Genomic DNA, 22,358 nt, shown 5'->3' with positions numbered 1-22,358 from the left:
GGTAATAACGATATATGACTGTCAATATCATTCAAGTTTATTAAAAATTTGACAAAATTTCATATCTGTTATAATATATAGAAACTGCAAGGCAATAGCACCACTTTAATTCAATGTTTACGGTATGATATAAAACAAGACAATAAAGGTATATATTAGTCTGGTTTTGATCATTACTATCTTACCGACTGATAAATTATATTTTCAAGCAACGAATAAAAAAAAAATGAAAAGCAACAATCAAAAACAAACATCAGGTGCAGCACGAGAAAATTTATGCCATGCCATCATTTCAAATGACATTTTCACACTACTTCTTACATTACAATTATAAACTTTTTTTCAAGTATATCAAAATAGAGTATTATTAATCAAAATAATCGAAATTCATTTTGTTGTCTAGATATCTCTGAATGTTAACTCATACACTTTAAACATAAAGATGGGTGAAATAAAATTGAAATTGAAAGTTTATTGGTAGTCAGCAAAACATTTGCCAGTGGTCTTTTACAATATATCATTAATAAAAATACAATAAATCAAGTAATAAATTAAAATAAACTAAGGGACATTTGTACGTACAAATGAAGCATTTTGGATTGAATCTATAAAATGTTAAATGAGCCGCGTCACGACAAAACCAACATAGTGGGTTTGCGACCATCATGGACCCAGACCAGCCTGCGCTGCCGCGCAGTCTGATCAGGATCCATGCTGTTCACTATCAGTTTCTCTACTTGTAATAGAGTTGGTAAGCGAACAGCATGGTTCCTGATCAGACTGCGCGGATGCGCAGGCTGGTCTGGATCCATGCATGCTGGTCGCAAACGCACTATGTTGGTTTTGTCGTGACACGGCTCAAATATAGTTTTCATAATTATTCTTTTCATAACGTAGGTTTCGTGACATTTCCATACAGTTGGCTAAAAAATTTGATAAATAATTGATATTAAACAAATATTTACTAACTGATGTCAAGTCCAAACATAGGTGCCAGTAAAAACATTTCTAAAAATAAAACGATACGACACAAAGAAATACATGTATTAAGATATAAAAAGATAAGATATTTTTAATACACGGCATAAAACTTCTTGTATTATTGTTACGCCCATGCAGCCAAATATTCACGAAGACACGAATGTAGTTGTTTCACACATCATGCTATAACAAATTTAAAATACGAAAAGTAACTAAAACACCTATAGCTAACAGAAGATTTATTGCCCATATTTTTTTTGCTATAATTGTCAAATCAATAAATCATCATTCCAATGCGAACAGGTGCTATGCTGTTAATCAACAGATGTTTACCAACTTTTCATTTTGCTCACAAAATTCGGTGATATGAAATTACAAAGGGTCTATATAGAAACGCCACCTGGCATAATATAGACCTATTCCCGATTTGTGTGCAGAAACCTTGTGTTGTGTATTTATTAAATCTTAGAAATTACAACGAATTGCATTTTGAAAGACTGCAGATATATGAACCTATGCAATATGTGATTGTTATTGAAACATGTTGGCAGATAAAATAGCAAAAAGCTCGTTTCCGTAAATTGTACTTCAAGATAAACATTAATAAAGTTATTACCATTTTGGTTCTGTGCTAATTTGACCAAAATGTGACTACAAGTTCAAGCATTGTTCAAGACATTTACAACAATGACACTATCTAATAAAAAAAACATGAAAAGAAATAAATTTAAAATCCTAACAATATGTTATCTGATTTACATTTATCAGTTTTGATGTAATTTATTGATGACATTGATACTGATTCAACATTAATTCACATTTCTGTAACCGCTACCACATTAAATATCTTAAATGTACATGGCAGTCCTTTCAATCTTGACAAAATAACTCATCTTCTCCAAGCAACATTGTACAAGAATCGAACAGTGCGGGACAAAATCAAAGTCATAGATGTACCGGGTAATAAAAGTCTGCACTGGTTGCTTGTGCAGAATACATTTCCATCAATAATCTAAAAAGTATCTAGTGCACTTTTATTGTTATTTAATATCAGAAGTAACTATCAAGTTCACTTTAAGTGTTATTAAATATAAGAAGTAACTATCAAGTTAACTTTTAGTGCCATTAAATATAAAAAGTAACAATCAAGTTACCTTTTAGTGTTATTGAAAATATTAGAAGCAACTTTCTTATTCACTGTAAGTGTAACTAAATCTAGAACTTCTTTTACAAATTCCGCTTTTGTAGTTGGTCTGTACCTACGTTATGTAAATCTTTTACAAACATGAAGATTACGTAATGAATATGCGTATGATTCAATCTATTGCACTAAAATGTTTAAGCAAAGAAAAGCAAGCAAAAGAAATTTTAACATGGGGTGTGTATGTTTACACTTACAAGTGGTAGAAATATAGTTCCTAGGCCTTAATATGTTTGACGTTAATCGTAAATGTTGGTCATTATCTTTTTGTAATTTTATACTATAGATTAAAACTGTTACAAGAAACATATATAGTCCTTTTTAACGCTTGCATTTAGGCACAATGTTTCCACCATTTTGACATTTTTAAATGTCTTCATCGCAGTCCATGAGAAAATCTTAAATTGATGATTTCTTAAAATATAATTATAAAAATATATATAATAATACTAAGTATTATATTCTTAAATCACTGTAAAATACATGTAAGTATCTTTTTGGAATTTATACATTAAATTTTTTTAGTTTGATTAAAATAAATGATAAATTATTATCCCTAATCTCATTGATCTAAGCAACAGTGTATAACTGACATACTATCGGTCAATATCACATCATATCCTATCGCACACTGGTCTGGACACTAATTAAAAAATATTATTATAATATAATTCTTCTGACGTGTGATCGATATTGTAATATAAAATATTAGCATTGGAATACAAATGTGTTGTTAAAATGTTAAATAATTTTTTTTTTTACAAATATGCTGCTTATTTCTACTCATTTATTAATATTATGATTTGTAATTCCTGTGAGAATCATAGAAAAACAGTTTACCATTGGTGTTAGGTTTGACATATCATGCTTTCTTTAATATTGAATGCTTTAAACTTCTTTTCGTTACCTTGACAGAAACTGTTCAATGCTCTCTTCGCTGTGAATATCAATATGATTATTATCGATGCCATTTGAGTAAACAAACAAATAACCCTAAGGCTTTAAAATGTTATCTTTTGTAATCATTTCACTAAAATGCTTTGTCTTCAAGTTTGTAAATGTATTTTTTTCTGATTAAGATTATGTGCACTTACACCTTTTTCAAGTACTACATCATTACAACGGTAAATGCTCTGACTTCCTCGCACGCATCATTGTGTGTTCAATGCAAGTGGACTGTTCCGTACACATGTAATTACTAAAGCAGTGCTTACCGGTCTGCAGGATGTAAATTTGCTTTGCTGACCAGAGAATTATGTTTCGAAGGAGGCAAATGTTGTAGTCATAAATGCATATACAATTGTAATAATATAATATACAGTGAATCTAATTATACATCCACACTTTTAGAAATGTTCTAACTACCTAGTCAATTTTTGAACACTAAGACTAGTTAACGACATGATTTGCTTAAAAAGACCTATTAATAACATATTAAGTTTTATGTAATATGTCAAAGGTCCTTCAAAAGCGCTATTAAACTTTTGAGATGATGGTATTAAAATCTACTTAAAGTCGTTTATACTTTTCTAATGACACAGTTAATACTCGTGCAGAAATCTAAACTGTTGGTTACTTACTTTAAAACAGAATATTTCCATTCAATAAAGGCAAATACATTAATCAAATTTTATGTGATAAAAGTTACCATGCGTATGAAATAGTATTCATGCCTTTTAAGATTGCGTGCTATATATAATTTTTCCAATTTGGTATTCAAATTATTTCTTAATAAACTACATAAATTTGTTTTACATCTTAAACTGTAGCACTAGCATATACATGTATGCAAAGAGTTTTAAGTAAAGAATCAATACCAAAATATTTACCAAATCAGTGGATGTTAAAATTGGTCAGTTAATTATTATCAATTCAACTTTTCTACCATTTAAATTAGCCATTTATATATATCATACTTTGTAAAATTTATGTGAAATTAAAAATCATTTTACAAACCTAAAGGGGAAACCTAGCTCATTGTTCGCATCTTTACTAAATAAAATTATTCAAAAAAATTGCTTTAAAGGTTATTAACAAATAATATACTTATTTGTTTTATATATTATTAAAAAATTTAAAATGCCCACTGTTTTAAAATGCTTTACAACATTTTTCTATATTACAAATTTTATAAATATTTACGTAATAATGGGAAAATCTAATTTTAAATTTTAATTTTTCAATAAATTTTAAAACCCAAAAAATTTTTATTTTTACATTTTACTGGACCTTTTCATTTTATGGAAAAAAATAAACACTTAAAAGAAATAGAAAATGCAAAAATTTTTATGTTAAATACAATTACTAAACTTTTTTTAAAGTAAAACTATGAGACGGAGTCCCTTAGAAAAACATGTCCAACATAGATGAGGGATTACCCTTACACATGATACATGCTGCTCTCTGCAAATTGATGCTTTACATAATTACAATTCACAGACTTACGAATAAAATACATTGTTTCTCGAAACCTTGTCAAGTAAGGGATTAAATATGATACATGTATATGGATTGATTTGATTCATTAAACTCAAACTGGCCATACACCGGCGCCTTTTTCAGGCGATTTTGTTTCGTTCTGACATTTTTACGCCTTGTATTGTTTGCATAAAAATCATATAATAAAACAACATGTAAAGATGTTAATATAAATGTCATTTATTTCAGAGTCTTTTGTATTATTTCAGTGTCCTTTGAGAAATTTCCGGGGCAGAAAATAGCCATTTCTTTTAAAAATAAGGACAATGAGAGCTGTTTCTTTTACTATGCAATCATTTTGCAGTTAAGGCTATAAAGTTTCTATTAATTTGACTTTTAAACTTTTTCAAAACAAAAAAGCCTATGTTTTGCCATAATTTCGACGGTATGGATATTTCAGCTAATCGTGGTCTGGTGGTCTCTTGGATCGGCATAATGACACTTCAAAGGTAATGAGAAAATGCAAAACATTCTGTTATGTTAAACGTGGAAAACATTTTGTTGTATGTAATAACTATAGACGGAGTCCCTTAGAAAACATGTCCAACATAGATGAGGGATTACCCTTACACATGATACATGCTGCTCTCTGCAAATTGATGCTTTACATAATTACAATTCACAGACTTACGAATAAAATACATTGTTTCTCGAAACATTGTCAAGTAAGGGATTAAATATGATACATGTATTTGGATTTATCTGATTCATTAATCTAAAACCGGCCATACACAGGCGCCCTTTTCCTGCGATTTTGTTTCGTTTTGACATTTTTACGCCTTGTATTAATTGCATTTGAATCATATAATAAAACAACATGTAAAGATGTTACAAATGTCACTTATTTCAGAGTCTTTTGTATTATTTAAGTGTCTTTTGAGAAATTTCCGGGGAAGAAAAATATCATTCCTTTTAAAAATAAATCTTCAGGACAATGAGAGCTGTTTCTTTTACTATGCAATCATTTTGCAGTTAGAGCTATAAAGTCTCTATTAATTTGACTTTTAAACTTTATAAAACAAACTTGAAAGCCTTTTTTCCGCCATAAATACGACGGTATGAATGTTTCAGCTAATCGTGGTCTGGTGGTCGCTATGTAGAATCTTTTACCGCCATAAAGCCGAGTTCGTTGTATTATAATGTAATACATTTTCAAATGTAACAGTATCGCTTTTCATTATTGATCTTTTCTCAAATCTTAAAATCATTATTATAAGTGGTTATTCTTACATGTTAACTAATATAGATATAAATTATTAACGAAAGAAATAGCATTAAGATAACAGAGGAGATAATACTTTTTCCACCGTAAAACACAGTTAACATTTTTTAATGTTGCCAAGAGCCCCGTTTCATAAATATGTTTGTCTTCGTCAGCTTGGTCCAAATGAATGTCTTTGTGTACTCGAGGTAAACAATACAGGCTAAAATTAAAAGTTTTATGCAATATATTCCTAAAACTTACATATTCTGCATGTATGTGAATGTTTTATTATAGTATCAGACTTTAATTCATTATCAGAAATCCCACTATTTAATACATTGTACATGTGTACGAATATTGAATGTTAGGCGACAAAGTTATATTTTATTTTGACTAATGATTGTTTGTTTAGCCATACCAACACTGTTTTTATAATTTTGGGAGATATCAGGTGCTTTGTTTCAGACAATTAAATAGTGTTTAAAACAACTGTTTCATAATAAATCCTTTGGTCCCAACTGAATAACTAGACCAGATGCAGTCATCAAATATGCCGGACAATTTGTGAGATATCAACCGTCGATTCTTTTGCAGCGCTTCTCCAATTGACTTCACTAACGTACTGTCAATTTTCCACTTTCATCATCGCCCTTTCCTGTTTGTGATCTTTGAATTTCTTTCGTCAGCTAAAAACGAGTGTAGTGATCTAATGCCTGATTAATTGTACTTTCTTAATTAGATCTTTTCGTATGCATTAGAATGAGTATATGCCCTAAAATTTAACGATCGAACAAATTTTTGGTTTTTATTAACCAAATCCATTTTTCTACGTTTAGTGTTATGACCGCTGCTGTTAAAATGTGATAATCCAGCCATTTTATGTCTGAATGACGTCAACTTAATGTTGATATAATATAAATAAACATGTTAGTGGAATACATGGACAAACAAATCATAAATCATGTATACATTACAACTACAGCCTTGCTTCAGTAACTGTTTTGATGCACTGCACCGAGTGCTATTATAATGATTAATCAATATCAAAGGGAACATACGTTTAGCACAATAATTAAATAAACTGATGCTAAATCTGAAGAAAACATTTTACGATCGCTATATATATGCCAATATTATTAACTGAATGAGATATTGAATTGCAAGAGTCTTTGCTTGTGTCCCTTGTTGTTTTCTCGTCTACGGTAAATATCTTCCCTTTTGCCCCTAGTTTTTATTTCTTTGATTACCCCCCTTTCCCCGGTCTCCTGTCCCCTTCCCCTGTGCCCTTTGGCTTTGTGGGTCTATGGTTCGGTCATTTGTTTGGTTTCTTTGAATTCCCAATCAGTTACAAATAGTGATTAACCTGTCGGTGCTGTCTTGTGCCCTGTCCTTTTTTAGTTTGGGTCCGCCTGGGCTCCTTGCCACTGGTTCTTGTTGCTGGTTCGTATGGGGGTTGCGTTCATTGAACGCCGCCATTCCTTGTTGATCTTGTTTATCATATTTTAATCGTATTCCTTTTTGAACAATCCTCGTATTTGCCAAATAACTTAGTTAGGGGAAATACGGGGCGTCCGTGGCCGAGTGGTTAAGGTCGTTGACTTCAAACCACTTGCCCCGCTGTGGGTTCGAATCCCGACAGTGACTTTGGATTCTTTTTATGTAAAAACGATCCAGCGTTAAAACGTCAGTGGTTTTACTTTGGTCCCGTTTGCCTAAAAAAGTACGGATGGGGCCGAATCTTTCCCCCCCCAGAAAAACTGGGAAATTACGATATGATTTTTTACGTTTGGGGGGTGACGTAAAACCCCCAAATTAAAAAACAACAAACCAAAAGTGGAAAAACTAAAGAGCTTCTACGGAAGAAAAAATAAAAATATGTATCTGAGGAAAATGGCTTAATCACATTTGTTCTTTTGACTTTATTGCAAACAAGTTTAGAAAAACAATACTCATTTTTGAAAACACAATATCTTAATATGGCGGTTTTATAATTTAGCATGCGGCGTTTGTTGACCTGTATAAAAGTTTTGCATCAGACAAAAAATGCAGGGTGTTTAGTTATAAATAAAACCACTTTGTTGCCCTTTTATCACACTGCCATTAAGTTGGACCAACTGAGTGGGTCCGAAAAAACTTGACCTCAACAGACTGGGTGATTTTATTTAGGCCAGGGAACCTTTTGATAGCTTCCTTTACATTTCAAAGTTCTGGCAAATATCTAAATTTAGAATGCTAAGGCAAATATTTAAAGAATAACCACGTAATTCACATAAAAGAAGCTAAAAGACAACTTAAAAAATTGTAATTAAACGTTTATTATGAAAAGTTGTTATTTTCAATAGAAATATTCAAACAAAGCTATACATCAAACATATACGGCAAGAACAAAACAGATTGACACTCTTAAACGTACACTATACACTTGTAAAAATGTGAAAATATAAATTAAAACGCACAAGTTCACGAATAAGGAGAATTTTTTTTACTCCATAATAAATGTAATGTCATGTAGGTGGCGCTTTTATTAGTTGTGCACAAGTGGGTTTGATATTCAGATAAACATAGAAAATTTTAATTTAATAAACACATTAAGACAATTTTAAACATTATTTCTGTTTATAATGCGACATTTATATATGAGAAATAGACATAATTTATTATATAATAGAATATTTCTTTAATATAATGATGGTGACATTTATTTATCGTTGAACTTGATGCTATACTCGTGTAAAGGTTATCAAGTGCTTGTTAATTAAATCAGTCATTGACGTCCATGCACTATTATTCAATTATTCAAAGTTCAATAAATGTCATGTTTCAATATCAGTCTGTGCTGAATTCTTTGTGAGACATGTTTAGTTTTTTTCTGAGTTTAAAAGCTGATTAACAAAAGAGCAGCAAAAAAAGTACTGAACCTCCTTAAACATAGCATCAATCCGTGACATATCAACGTAATGTAAGCACCGTTATCATCATTGCACTTCCTACTAACACTAATGCACACCTGTTACTATCAAATACAATTCTTGTATAATCGATATTCCTGTCAAATGTAAATAGTGCTCCGTAACATTTCTGTCCGTTTGGACTTATTTGTATTATTTGTGCAAGCTTTCTTCTTGAGCTTCTTGACTCTTTTACACTTAATATGAAAACATTACCTTGATCATCTACACACATACGTCTATTGGTTGACCAATAAGGAAGTCGGTCCATTTCAGGAATGTTTAACTTGAATAGATTGTTACCTGAGCTGTTAATAGTGATCAGCTCATGTCTGTTGTTTAAAATGTATATCGAACTACTGTCATTACTCACAGCAATGACAAGAAACGCACCAAAATAATTTTCTTCTTTATTATAAAGTATTTTAATAAATTCACCATCACTTGAATACATATAGACAGAATCTCTGTCTATAAGATAAAGTTTGTCACTGTGACAAGTTAATGACATGCATGTTTGAGAGATGCTGACTGACCTGTTCAATGACATTTTATCTTTTACATCGACAAAGAAAAGTTTTTTTTCGTTATTATTCTCACCGCAAACAACGAGGAAGTCATTATGGCTGTTGTAACACGAAACAGCTTTGCTAAAATAATTTTTTATTTGTATCTCGCTTAAAGCACTGTAGTTGTTGTCAAATTTTTGTACTGTGATTTTGGGATATAAATAAGAAACCATAAACAGAAATCCTGTAGGTGAGATAGAAACGCTCTTACAGCTGGCAAACTTGTTATTTTCAAAGGTAGGTACATGTACCTCTTGATCATACACAATACCACACTTCCTTATATCTAAAACGGACATCAAGGCACCAACCTGTTGGCCATCGAGACTGTTATTTCCTTCAGGTAATACATTCATACTGAAAAAAATGTGCACAATTGAGATGTATTAAAATGAAAACTAATTTGGGCTCATATATCATTTCAATTGAAATTATATGTAAAGTTGTTTCGAACATTGTGATGTTGGAAAGAATTCATGAAAAATCAACGGTATGAGTATAAAGTATTTTTAAATGTAGTCAAATAAATTTCTATGCCGGCAAACAAAAATAAAAAATATGTAAACGTATGTTCATCATAAATCTTGAAAAACTATAACAGGGCATGACTACCTTAATTTTTGTTTACATAATTTATAACTGTAAGGCATTAACATTTTTAATTTGCTGTCTTTATTATAGTTAAGTCGTGGCTAAGAGTTATTAAGTCGTGGCCACGAGATAATTAAGTCATGGGCACGAGATACTATGTCGTGGCGACAAGATACTTTGTCGTGGCAACGAGTCGTGGGTATGATATAAATAAGTCATGGGAACGGGATATTATGTCGCATATGGGCATAAGTAACTTACTCGTGGGCAGTAGAAAATTAAGTCGTGAGCACGTGATTTTATGTCGTGGCCACGAGATACTATGTCGTGGCAACATGTTACTAAGGCGAGGGCACGAGATAATTAGTCATGGGAACGAGATACAATGTCGTGGCCACGAGTTACAAAGTCGTGGCCACGATATAATTAGTCGTGGGCAGGAGATACTATCTCGTGTTCACGAGATACTATGTCTTGGCCACGACTTACTAAATCGTGGGTATGAGATAATTAAGTCTTGGGAAAAAGATACTATGCCGTGGCAACGAGATAATAACCTATCAGATTACCCTATTCATATGAATTTTCCTAATTAATCGGAATTAGCGTCATTGTGACACTGATATTTGGCCCAATGACGTCAAACTAATTAGGTGTCATCTACTGATCAGGTCTAGGAAATACAAACCATGGGTTATTCCTTCTAAACTATTCATCAGACAAGGATTGTTCATGAAGTGCCATGGTAACCCTGACCTTTGACCACAAACATCCTTATAGGCTATCTACTGTCCATGGCCAATGTCCCTAATAACAAAAACGATCAAGGTCTTAGTCCTGGTGAAGTTATCGTATAAAAAAGGTTAACAGGCCGTGGTTCTTACAAACTGGCCGTTCTATCACAGAATTGTCCCCACAAAGGACTATAACTTAGTCAACATCAATGCCTGACTTATGGCCCTTGGAAGGTGACTTTCTAATATGTAAAGTGTAATCTGATTGGTAAATTATCTCATGCGCATGACTTTTCTCGTTCCCACGACTAAGTAACTCGTGGCCACGACATAGTATCTAATGCTCACGACTTAATTATCTCGTGCCCAAGACTTAGTATCTCGAAAGCCACAACAAGGTATCGCGTGGCCATGACATAGTATCTCGTTTTCACGACTTATCTATCTCGAGCCCACGACTAAGTAATTCTTGACCACGACATAGTAACTCGTTCTCACCACTGAAATTTTTCGTGGCCACGACTTAGTAACTTGTGGCCACGACATAGAAAATCGTGGCCACGACTAAGTAAATTGTTTCCACGACTTATCTATTTCGTGCTAACGACTTAGCAATTCATGACCGCGACATAGTAACTCGTTCCCACGACTTAATTATTTCGTGGCCACGACTTAGTAATTCGTGGCAACGACTTAGAAACTCGTGGCCACAACTTAGTAGCACGTTTCCACGACTTATCTATCTCATGCCCACGACTTAGCAATTCATGACCGCGACATAGTAATTCGTTTCCACGACTTAAGTTTGTCGTGGCCACGACCTAGTTACTCGTGACCACGACACAGACACTCGTGGCCACGACTTTGTAACTCGTGGCCACGACATAGTATCTCGTGCGCACGAGATAAATAAAAAAACACATGTGACCTTCGTGCCACCGTTATTTCAAAACACTTGTAAGTTAAAAATTAATTTAATTCCTTTATTTCTAAATAATCGTATTATTATAATAAAGTGAATGAAAACAATGAAAAAATAAGAATTGTTAACTACTCTTTTACAAGTTTATTAATAATGGTATTCTATAAAATTTGATCTTTCATCATGGTTTGATGAATTATATCTCCCTACTCCAGGGGGCATCAAGATTTGTCCTTGTCCATCCGTGTGCCCGGTCTCATGTTGTGTCGCATGTAGCTCAAAAAGTGGTCAATCTAGTGTCATGAACGTTTACAGCAATATTGGTCAGCATGTTTAATTGAGCACCCTTGGTTTTGCGGATTAGTTCAGTTTTATAAGAGTTATTGCTCTTGACTTTTTTGCAGTTTTCAATAGTGTCACGCGTAGATAAGAAATGTTTATTCTAGAGTCATAAAACTTTACAGAAGTATTTTTCAGCAAATGCTGTTGTTCACACCTGGGGGGGGGGGGTGCTTGTATATTTATTCATATTTGTAGAGCAATTGTAACCTAACTTAGTAAGAAAACGCTTCAAAAAATTGTGTTACGTGTACCTATGAATGTTCGTAAACTACATTCCAAAAGCTTGTCAGGAATATTGTTCAACATGTTAAGCTGAGCACCTGGGGCTTTGCGTGTGTATGAATTCAGTTTTGTTAGAGTTTTTGCCCATGACTAAGTACAACTTGCAATTTTCAACTTGTCTCGCTCGTAGGCCGAAAGGTTTTTGACCCGGATTCATAAAATTGTAAGGGAATGTTGGTCATCATGTGAAGTTATTCACTTTGAGCTTTGTTTGTGGATTTATTCAGTATAAGTAGAGATAAAGACCTACATTTAGTAAAATATTTTCAAATTGTTCTTGTGTAACTCAAAAGGTATTTGACCTACAGTCATGAAATTTACAATACTGTTAGTCAGCATCAGTGGTTCATATTGAGGTGTGAATAGTTTTTTTTCTTTTAAGCAAACTTTAGGATATAAAACTGACATTCGAAATTCTTAATATTAAATCAAAAATGTTAACATTGGAAAAATCAGATGTCGTTTGTATGCCCTAACCTCTAAGGAGTAGGAAAAGTCATGTAGAGTTACCCACGTCTTTACCTATATCGTCTATTCTGATGTAAGTCAGTCGACAAATCATTTGAATGTGGGGGCATCCGTATCTTATGGACACATTTCTAGTTGGTGGTGGCACTGGTGTTTGTGTTTTGAAATAAAAGGAAACTTTTCCTTGTATACATACAACTTTTGGATGAAAATTTACTTTTAGTACAAGATTTTTTTTCCATTTGGTAATCAACTTGCCCACGCACCTTAAAGACTTGTGTATCGCTCCCCTTGTATTTTGGTGTTACGTCACAAAAACATTTTAGCGTTTTTCTAGGTACTTTCAGGGCAATAAGCGAATATGTGCCTGCCTTTGTCCTACAGTAATTTTGTAGTTGTGCGATTTGAAAGAAAACTTTGTACTCCTATATCTTTTTCTATTGCGAAATCTCAACCAACTTTTCTAAGGCTCACATTCATAACTAACTTCTTCACATTATCATTACTCTCTTTTTTCGGACTTTTTTGATAATTTACAAAAAGATGCAGGGCAAAACAAAATCTAAATAAAATAACTTTGCAAACTATAACTTAAGGAGTACCTTTTGGGTCTCACTGCCAAAAAACTTTGGCACTTTGTATAGTTCGAAACACTCAAAATTGTCAACAACAAAAAACAATTACCACCGTTCGTAGTCAAGAAATGTTTATGCAAATTTACGGGTTTTAAAACGTTTGTTTCGTTCATGTCAATGAATTTAACCAGGCAAATCTGATTAGCTTAGTACGATAGCGTATTATTAATTTCATACCATATCTTAATTCCTCATATATGTGCTGTGTAACCGTTGCTACTTACTTACTTAAAGGCAGGTAAGTTTAAATCAATCAAAACTAGCAACTGCTATTTCTTCTAAGTATATTCAAATTATTTATTTTCAATGCAGTTTCCAGGTGCTGTAGATAACATGACCTGAAAATGTATAGGAAAAGATCTTTGTTTTTAGTGCATTGTGTTTTATATCAATGCACGGTATGGTGTTTATACTTACAATTAAATAATCACGCAGGCCGTAGGTTTTAGTGATTAATTACAAATTTGCTGATCAACAAAGCGTGCAATTTTATACTCAAAACAAAGATCTTTTTTATCACGGCACGGAAGATTTATTGTCGGACTACATTCATGTGGGTTATATTTACGCAACGGTTTAAAAGCTTGATAAATAAGTGTCTATAATTATTCTATTTGCGCAAATCTTTTGAGTATTAAGTCTTGAAAACTTTATTGTCTACATTTATTAGTATACCAGAAAATATTTTGATGAACAAAACTAAACAAGACAACACTATCCCGAAAATTAAAGTTATAACAAAAATCGGATACTTTTGTCATTTTGTTTCGAAATAGTTGAACAACAACAAAGAAAGTGGTAGTTTGACTTATGTCTGCAGTGATAGAACTTTCTGTTATATCCACTTTATACATAAAAGTTATGCATTTCAGTGCTATACTTCAGTAACGAAATTGCGAATTATACGGAATGGGTCATTGTTGTGAAATACATGTAACACTCGCAACTTGCATTCTTTGACTACATAGAAAAGGGTGTTATAATAAACTTTATTTCCCCACTTACCCGTATATAATGTTTCAAACACTTTATAGAATAAATAGCAATAAACTGTAAAAAGTAACTTTTACTGCAAATTGAACATTTCTGGGTATTTTCGTTATGTTTTAACTCAAATACAATACGTCACAATTTGAAAGAAAGCTATGTTTATTCTAAAACTTCAAAATATCTAGCTAACAATTTGGTCATTTACATGATATAATAAAGATTAAATCAATTTACAAAAATCAATCATGTTTGTAACTTTTATACAGAAAATTTCAATGTAGTTCTAAAACTGTTAACAAATTTGAGTTTCCTGCTAACATAATTGCATGTTTGTCACAATCATATTGTATCGCATAATAATCAATATCACTTTTGAATTTTAAAATAACACTGCAAGACCTTGAACCAGGATGAACTTGTACAATCTTTTTCTTATTACCTCCCTTTTCATCCTCACCAACTATGAAGACATTATCATGAAAACCTACACATAAACGTATCTGATTTCTTATAAATGAACCTTCTATATCAGGAATGTCTAGCATGAATAAATTGTTACCCAAGTTGTCGATAGTAATAAACTTTTTTTTATCAGTCATAATGAATATCATACTTCCATCGTTTCTCACTGCAATGTCAATGAATTCGAGCAGTGTGCCTTTTGACTGATACAGATCTTTCAGAAAATCACCATCATTTGAATAAACATACACCGAAGTTTTGTCTATAGCAAAAAGTTTGTCATTGTAACAAGCTAATGAGTAGCATTTGTGAGATATGCTGCGTGACTTGATCAGTGAAATATCTTCTTTAATATTTACAAAGAGCAGCTGATCCTGATTTAATATAACAGCAATATCATTGCCAGTGTAACATACACATGAACGCAACAAACTAATATCTATTTGTAGGGTACTGATTAATTTATAAGTTTTGCTCAATTTTATAAGTATTTCTGAACACTTAATTAACAAAATTTCTCCTGATGGTAAGATAGAAAAACTGATGAAGCTACTACGCTCAGGTAAAACATTTAAAGGAGACATTTTATATTCTCGAAAACTTTTAACAGACCTTAGATTATTTTCATTAACAGTTGCACCAGCTTGTGTTGAGTTTCCCTCCGATAATGCGTACAAACTGCAAAAAAATTAAGTAAAAGTAAAACTATTTATCAGACAAAATTTTGCATACATCACAACTGAATGTTGAATTTTAATTATTAGTCAATAAGTTTATTTAGTGTTTTTTTTTTATTTAGTTACAGTTAAACATGTCAATTAATCAATTTTTGATGATAAAGAAAGGAAAGAGAGAACAGAAATAATATATGCAAGGGTCGCGTAGAAAGGCCACATACCTACCCATTTTGTTTTCATGGGTAATAGTTAGAAATGAAAGATAAAACGGGCGTAAATTGTACAACATGTCTTATAATGCTTGAACCGTCTCGGCGTCGTTTATATCCAGTATAGCGTTTTTATGATTTTTTCTTATACTTCAAACTATTTATTGCCATTTGTCTAAAGAATTTTATATAGAAATGAACACATTTACTTCGTATATATATTGTATGCATTATCAAACCTATGGTTCATTAAAACCAAGAGAACATAGCAATGCGATGGGGGAGGCAACGAATCGTGATATTGTAAAAATTATGTCAGAGTTATTGAAACTTAAAGATCCTGTAACACAATTTGTTTATGGTTTTAAATCATAAATATGATGCTCAAATTAAGATTTACCAATTATGTAGGTTCCAAAAAGCATTATTTATAAAGATATTACAAATTTAACATTTCATGAAAATAAAGGGAGGTAATAAAAAATTATTTTCTATAAAGTTTTAATCAAATTTTACAATAAGAAATGAATGTATATATTTTAATGATTGCATATAATATGCACAAATATTTGCAGTACATATTTTACATATTCTTCGATGGTTGAAAGGTATTACAAGAGACAGAAAAGCGTAGAACACTTCCAAAAGCTTTCATGCTCCCGTGCTTGATTTTAAATTATAACACTTCGCTTAATATTAACCCTTTAGGCGTTTAGGTTTTGATTGACAAATAAAATAATATGAACATTATAAGTAAAACAACTTTATTTACCTTATGTTGTCAGTCTGTACTTCACAATCAATTGTATCTGTAACAAAATAATATGCAAGTCAAACCTGTTTCAAACACCATGTGTAAGACTGGTTGTGTGCTTTGAATGAAGTCAATCCCATAATTCTTAATGATTCTATTGAGTTCTTAAAATGACGTAATTTCGCCGTAATGAATGAGGTTGTGAATGCTTACGCTACTATAAGAATAAGCGTGCTGAATTAAAATATTAGTTGTCGTTATATCTTAATGTTTCTGAATTATAATTATAATAATTATGCATAATGCAAGAAAAAGGACCAAAAACCAAAGTGCCGGAAAAGACCACAATTTCTCTCTTTTGAGTAACTATTTAGCGGAGACTTGTGCCTCATTACCACAGAAAAAAAGTTAACTCCGAGCTACATATTTCATTCTAAACAGAATCTGGTTTAAGATCATCATAGTCGTTGCCTTTTTAGATTATTAGTATGTGGATCAGAAGACACGGGTTCGATCCCCGGATAATGCAGGTTTTTTGTGACAGATAATAATTTTTTCTGCAATCTTTCGCAATGTACTTCCGTTTGACCATGTACAAAAATAATAGCAAGCCTTTTGGAAAGCCATTACACATGCTTGACAACCTGCTAAGGAATGATGCGGTGCCTAAACTATGCTCTGATGAATTCAAACATACTATCATTACATCTACACATGTACAAAGAACACATTTTTGGGAGTTTTCAAAGTATAAAAAACATATAAATTTGATCATTAAGTGTATAACCGTATTGTGTTATAGTGAGACTGAGCTAAATAAGAATAATATATTGTATTTCATGTAAATATTTATATCTATATGAATTAAATATGACATTACAAATTACCTTTACTTTCATTTTCCCTTTCGTTGACAGTACTGCTGGTCAATGTCACAATATGTGACAATAGATGATGTGGTGGCATACGTGATCGAATCATTTGGAATACCTTTGATTCTATCGTTATGATAACGGCTATTTGATTTATCTTAACAGCTGCATACAATCTGTCTAACTGGCTATACCACCTGTGCGCTTCAGCATGATTAAACTTCACTCCACACAATGACCTGATGATTATCAGAGGATGCAGTGACAGATTTACAAACTTCACCTCGCTTGGATCGGAGATAACGACAAAATTATCTTCTCCATTGCTGAGGTCATATGAAGATAGCAAACTCAAATGAAAGACTTGTTTTTCCACTTCCAGTTGGTCCAACAATAACTACCATACTCTGATCTATGAAGAGTCGTTTCGCTTTTTCTTTACCTTGACTTTCAACTTCCTTTGGTATGTATGATTTTTTGAAAGTCTTAGCCATATCTGGAAACAAAAAGAAAAATCTGAAATTGTCAATATCGCAATTCCAGCAAAATTGTTTTTTTCATTTTATTATTAGCTGTAGATATAGTGTTCAGACAAAGATTTTATTCACTTTTTAGGGTTAATTTGTGCTTTGATACGGAATGTTTTGATTTTAATTCGTTTACAATTAGATATAAATGAAACCTAAATCGCTTACTTCATAAATATCTAAGCATTTCTAACATCCACAGGTACAAATAATGCCAACAAAATAAACGTTAAGGAGGATCCTAAATAATAGTGCTTTAACTACTGGTCTAACACTTTTGTATGTATATGGTATTCATGCTTAAGATAAAGATGTTAGATTGTGTAAAATTATCATGTGTCATATATAATTTTATATTATTAAATAAATGTACTATTTTATCAATTTTAACCTGAATTTGTAGCGGAGTTGCCAACGTCAACAAGATCACGTTTTACACAAAGCACAAAAGATATTTGTTTGTTTGAAAATTTACTAAAATATAACTTTGTATTAAATTCAACTGACTAATTGTTCAACTTGGATAAATTAATTTTTAGAAAGGTTGATTATTTTTATTTCATTGTTTCTAGAATTCAAACATTTACAAAAAGAAATAATTTTTTTGAATTTCTATAGTGCATAAAATCAACTAACCAAGTAAATTCCTGTGTATGGTATCATCTACAACAAGAGTCTTATCTGAAAAAAAAACACATGTTAAATATACGTTTATGAATTAGACATAAATACAAGATACTGAATGAGTGACAAATTTATATTGAATTCATTGAAAGAGTTGAATAAAATTATATGATGCGAGCCTCTGACGAGAATAATATTATTTTATGCAACATGTTCAGTAAAGTCAGTCATGAACCTACACGAATTAAATGTTTAATAAGCGCAAATGATGTAATGAAGTATATGCACGGCCGTGCAATACCATTTTTACGAAATTGCATAAACGGCACGGGTATGTGATAAATATGAATGAGAGAATTTGTTTTTTCACTGACAGACAGGTCAGTATCAACAACAATATTTCGTATATTTAATTAAGGGGTAGGCAATATTAAAGATGTTTTATTACGTGATATCAGCGGGAAAATGACATGTTATTAAACGTTTGTTTTAGAACAAATAAAAATAAATTAAATATGGAAATTGCCTTTACCGTCTATGTTGCTGTAATCGATTTCAACAACAGATGATGTGCATAACATCTCATGATCACTGCGATCTGTCGCTTCTTTCAGATGTTTTTGGTTTGCCACTATTACGATATCGATAGTGTCGTCATACCCTCCTTGTGTTGCGGTAAGCATTCCGTCGATTTCGTCAAGCAATGCTTCATATTTTCTTTCATCAAATTTAAACCTTCCAAATGGCTCATTCAACAGAACGAGTTTAGCATCCTCCGATGTGATCGAACCCCAGTCTGATGGGTTATTAGTTTCTAAGCATTGATCAATGCATTGGTTTGTGCCTTTTATTGCAGCAAATGCACATTTGTAATTAAGGTCGTTATTATTCCCGGTAACGATAACACGATGGTTTTCGTTTAGCTGTTTGGTAATAAGCTTAATACGGTCTTGATAAAACTCAGAACCACTTAAAGGCTTATCAAAACCCCTTTTGAACTTCTCTGAAATATTTTAAATAACATTTTGAAATTGTAGTTGTAATTTGAAATATACTACTTAGAAGTAAGATACTAATTTTTGCTTGATTTTTTTCCATATTTTCGCAGACGAAACAGACTGTACTTCTTACAAAACTTTAGGTGTTTTAATTTAACTAAAAATTATTTTTGAGATGAAATGAAGTTAAGATCTGTTTTTCAAAAGAGAATACTTTCTTTGCTACGAGACATTCCGTTTAATTTGATAAAATTTCCTTTCATCTTTAAAACAAAATCCACAGCGATTCAAATTTTTAAACAATATATTTTCAAATTATGGTAACTTAGTTTTCATTAAAACACACACAAAAACACATAAAAATTCAATTGAATTGTGACCTCTAACCTTTCATGTTTTCCACTTTTTTGTCATAAATGTTAAAAGTCTTTACAGCGGCACCTGTAATATGAAAATGAGAGTACTCGCGAGAAGCAGTCACTATATAAGTATGAACAAATCTTAAGGGAAATAGCACAAATATGAAGTGAAAAATTATCATTCATGTGCAATATACGACTTTTAATTGAGATATTATAAACTATGAAGTAATGACTAGAAAAGTTTAAAGTTTTAAGTTATTATTCTTGTGTACTGAAAAGTCTTGATCTGACCTTTTTCTAAAGTTTCTTATCGCCAATATTAAATAAGCGTGGCAATAAACAATGGCATTTAATGAAGAAAAATATGCAGATGAAGAACTATCAGTAACGAGCATATCACTCATACCAAAAGAAATATATATACCTATGACGTTTCTATCTCAAGCATTTATTTTCTAGTAATGCTTCGGACAAATATAAAGAAATAATTCTAAATGGACAAAATGTGCAGTTATCATTCTGTGTATTAATGCATTATACTTCTGCATAATGAGTACAATCTAACTATAAACATTACAAATGTATATATCTGAACACATTTTGAGTTATACATAAGGCAAAAATAAAAAAGAAAAATATAATAGGGCAATAATTCAAACATTTTGAAGTAAAAGAGTTTTTACTATTGTGCATGCAACTCGTATCATTTCATCTTTCTACCAATAAAGTTTCATTTGCTATCCCTAACATTTTTGAATTTTCAAGAGTTATGCTTTTGAAGAATAGAGATTTTATTACTGTTCATTGCACTCCGTCATCTGTGAAGAAGATATCTCGACAAAGATAAATCAGAAACATAACAAAGGGCAATAACTCAAACGTTCTGACGAGTTAATTTTTGATCTTTGAATTTATGGAGGGAATGGGTTATTTTTTTCTGCATCACACACTTCCTACAACTTCTTTCATTGTCAAAATTACACATACCTTTCAAGTTATGCTCGAACAAAATTTATACAATCATGAAAAATACCAAAGTGCAACAATTTACGGCACTACTCTATGATAAGATCTATCACCTTATTTAGTTTAGAAAATGTAGAACTTAAGACCGGGCGGACAAATACTTTATTAATTGCCATATCGTTCACAAACAATCGAATAACACTTTTTGCAGAAAGCTTATTTATGCATGTTAACAAAGAACGCAAATTCGAAAGTTAGTAAGAAGAATGTTATGGACTGTTGTAACAGTTACAATTAAACGAATACCTGAACGTCCCTGTCTTTTTCTGGATCCTTTTAAAAGTATAGCTTTAGATTTTTCAGACGCAGCCCTCACATTTTGTATCTCGGCGGCTTGCTCATTTAATTTCTTGTCCAGTTTTTTGTTTTGTAAACTAAGTCGAACAGAAAATCCTTTGTACCATGTTTGCAAAACGTCTCCGAGATTTGGCATATTTTCAGTTAAAGCCTTGCTAATTTCTTCTTCTATCGATCGTTGGTCGGGAGCTCCGGCGTATTTGGATAATGAAAGGACTGCATTTTTGAGATCATTCCATGACGAGTCAAACAATTCATCTTCAATACACTTGGTGCTTGGAATATGCTGTAAATTGTTGCGAATTGTTGTAATTGTATCGAGACAAAATCTTTCATCAGAATCTAGCTCAGTCTTAAATAATCCTTTTAATAGGGCTGATGATAAGGTTATGTCCCATTTTTGAATATCTACGATCCCAGACGCCGGAAAAATGTGATCCAGCTGATCGGTGGTGATTTTGTTACGTCTTTCCAAAGTACGAATGTCCTGTTCACGGAACACAAGGTAGTCTTTTAAATTTGTGTACTGGATGTTTTTATCTTTTTTTGCTTTACTGATAAAAAGTTCACGCAATGGCTTTGGGCAAATGTTTACCACAAATGTCACCAACCGTGAGTACTTGTCGGTCATTCTGAAAAAAAAACCCCAGCAAATAAAAATATTTTGACGATACCTCGAAGAAAAGATAGAGTCCAGACGAATTTTGAAAATTTCAGGATACCGCAGTAAAACTTTAATGTGCAAACATGTTATACTTTATGTACATTATTTGATATAATTGTATATACATTTTGAAGTTTATACAGTCAAAGAATTATGAACAATCCAAATGTAATAAGTGCTATATTTTCATCATCAGTGTTTGCACATGTATCGTTGTTTATTGTAGATTAGCCTTGTTAATGTTCAGCTTTTTTCCTTACAATTTCAAACATTTCAGAGCAGCATGCTTATTTTTATAAAAAAATTGAAAATGTATTATTTAAAATTAAAATTTTGTTAATTTGTTAACACAGGAAGAAATTTCTATATTGCAAACCGCACTTTTACTATCCACGTAAATAACTAAAATCATATCGAAATGTGCCAAAACAGTTTTAACTGTGTTAGTCACACAGTAGAATATGGCTATACATTATTTACTGCAAAACCAGTCATTAAAAGCACGTAGCATGTCAATCGTTTTTCCTTTTCTTCAAATGTA

The 22,358-nt window shown here is 31.8% G+C and overlaps 1 protein-coding gene across 1 annotated transcript; it reads right to left on the bottom strand.

Moving 5' to 3' along the window:
* Positions 1 to 9,679: 9,679 nt before the first annotated feature.
* Positions 9,680 to 21,784, bottom strand: LOC132715221 (uncharacterized). Its single transcript, XM_060698211.1, has 8 exons — positions 21,103 to 21,784; positions 19,856 to 19,909; positions 19,003 to 19,473; positions 18,483 to 18,527; positions 17,335 to 17,815; positions 16,466 to 16,502; positions 15,420 to 15,485; positions 9,680 to 9,738 (listed from the first exon to the last, which is right to left on the bottom strand). The coding sequence occupies exons 1-5, from the start codon at positions 21,782 to 21,784 to the stop codon at positions 17,652 to 17,654; spliced, it is 1,416 nt and encodes a 471-aa protein (XP_060554194.1). The 3' UTR covers positions 9,680 to 9,738; positions 15,420 to 15,485; positions 16,466 to 16,502; positions 17,335 to 17,651.
* Positions 21,785 to 22,358: the final 574 nt, after the last annotated feature.

Source organism: Ruditapes philippinarum, unplaced genomic scaffold (genome assembly GCF_026571515.1).
Source record: "Ruditapes philippinarum isolate M1 unplaced genomic scaffold, ASM2657151v2 ctg1951_1_1_1_1, whole genome shotgun sequence".
NCBI lineage: Eukaryota > Metazoa > Mollusca > Bivalvia > Venerida > Veneridae > Ruditapes > Ruditapes philippinarum.
The sequence above is the reverse complement of the archived record's forward strand: the minus strand, read 5'-3'. Positions and strand labels throughout refer to the sequence as shown.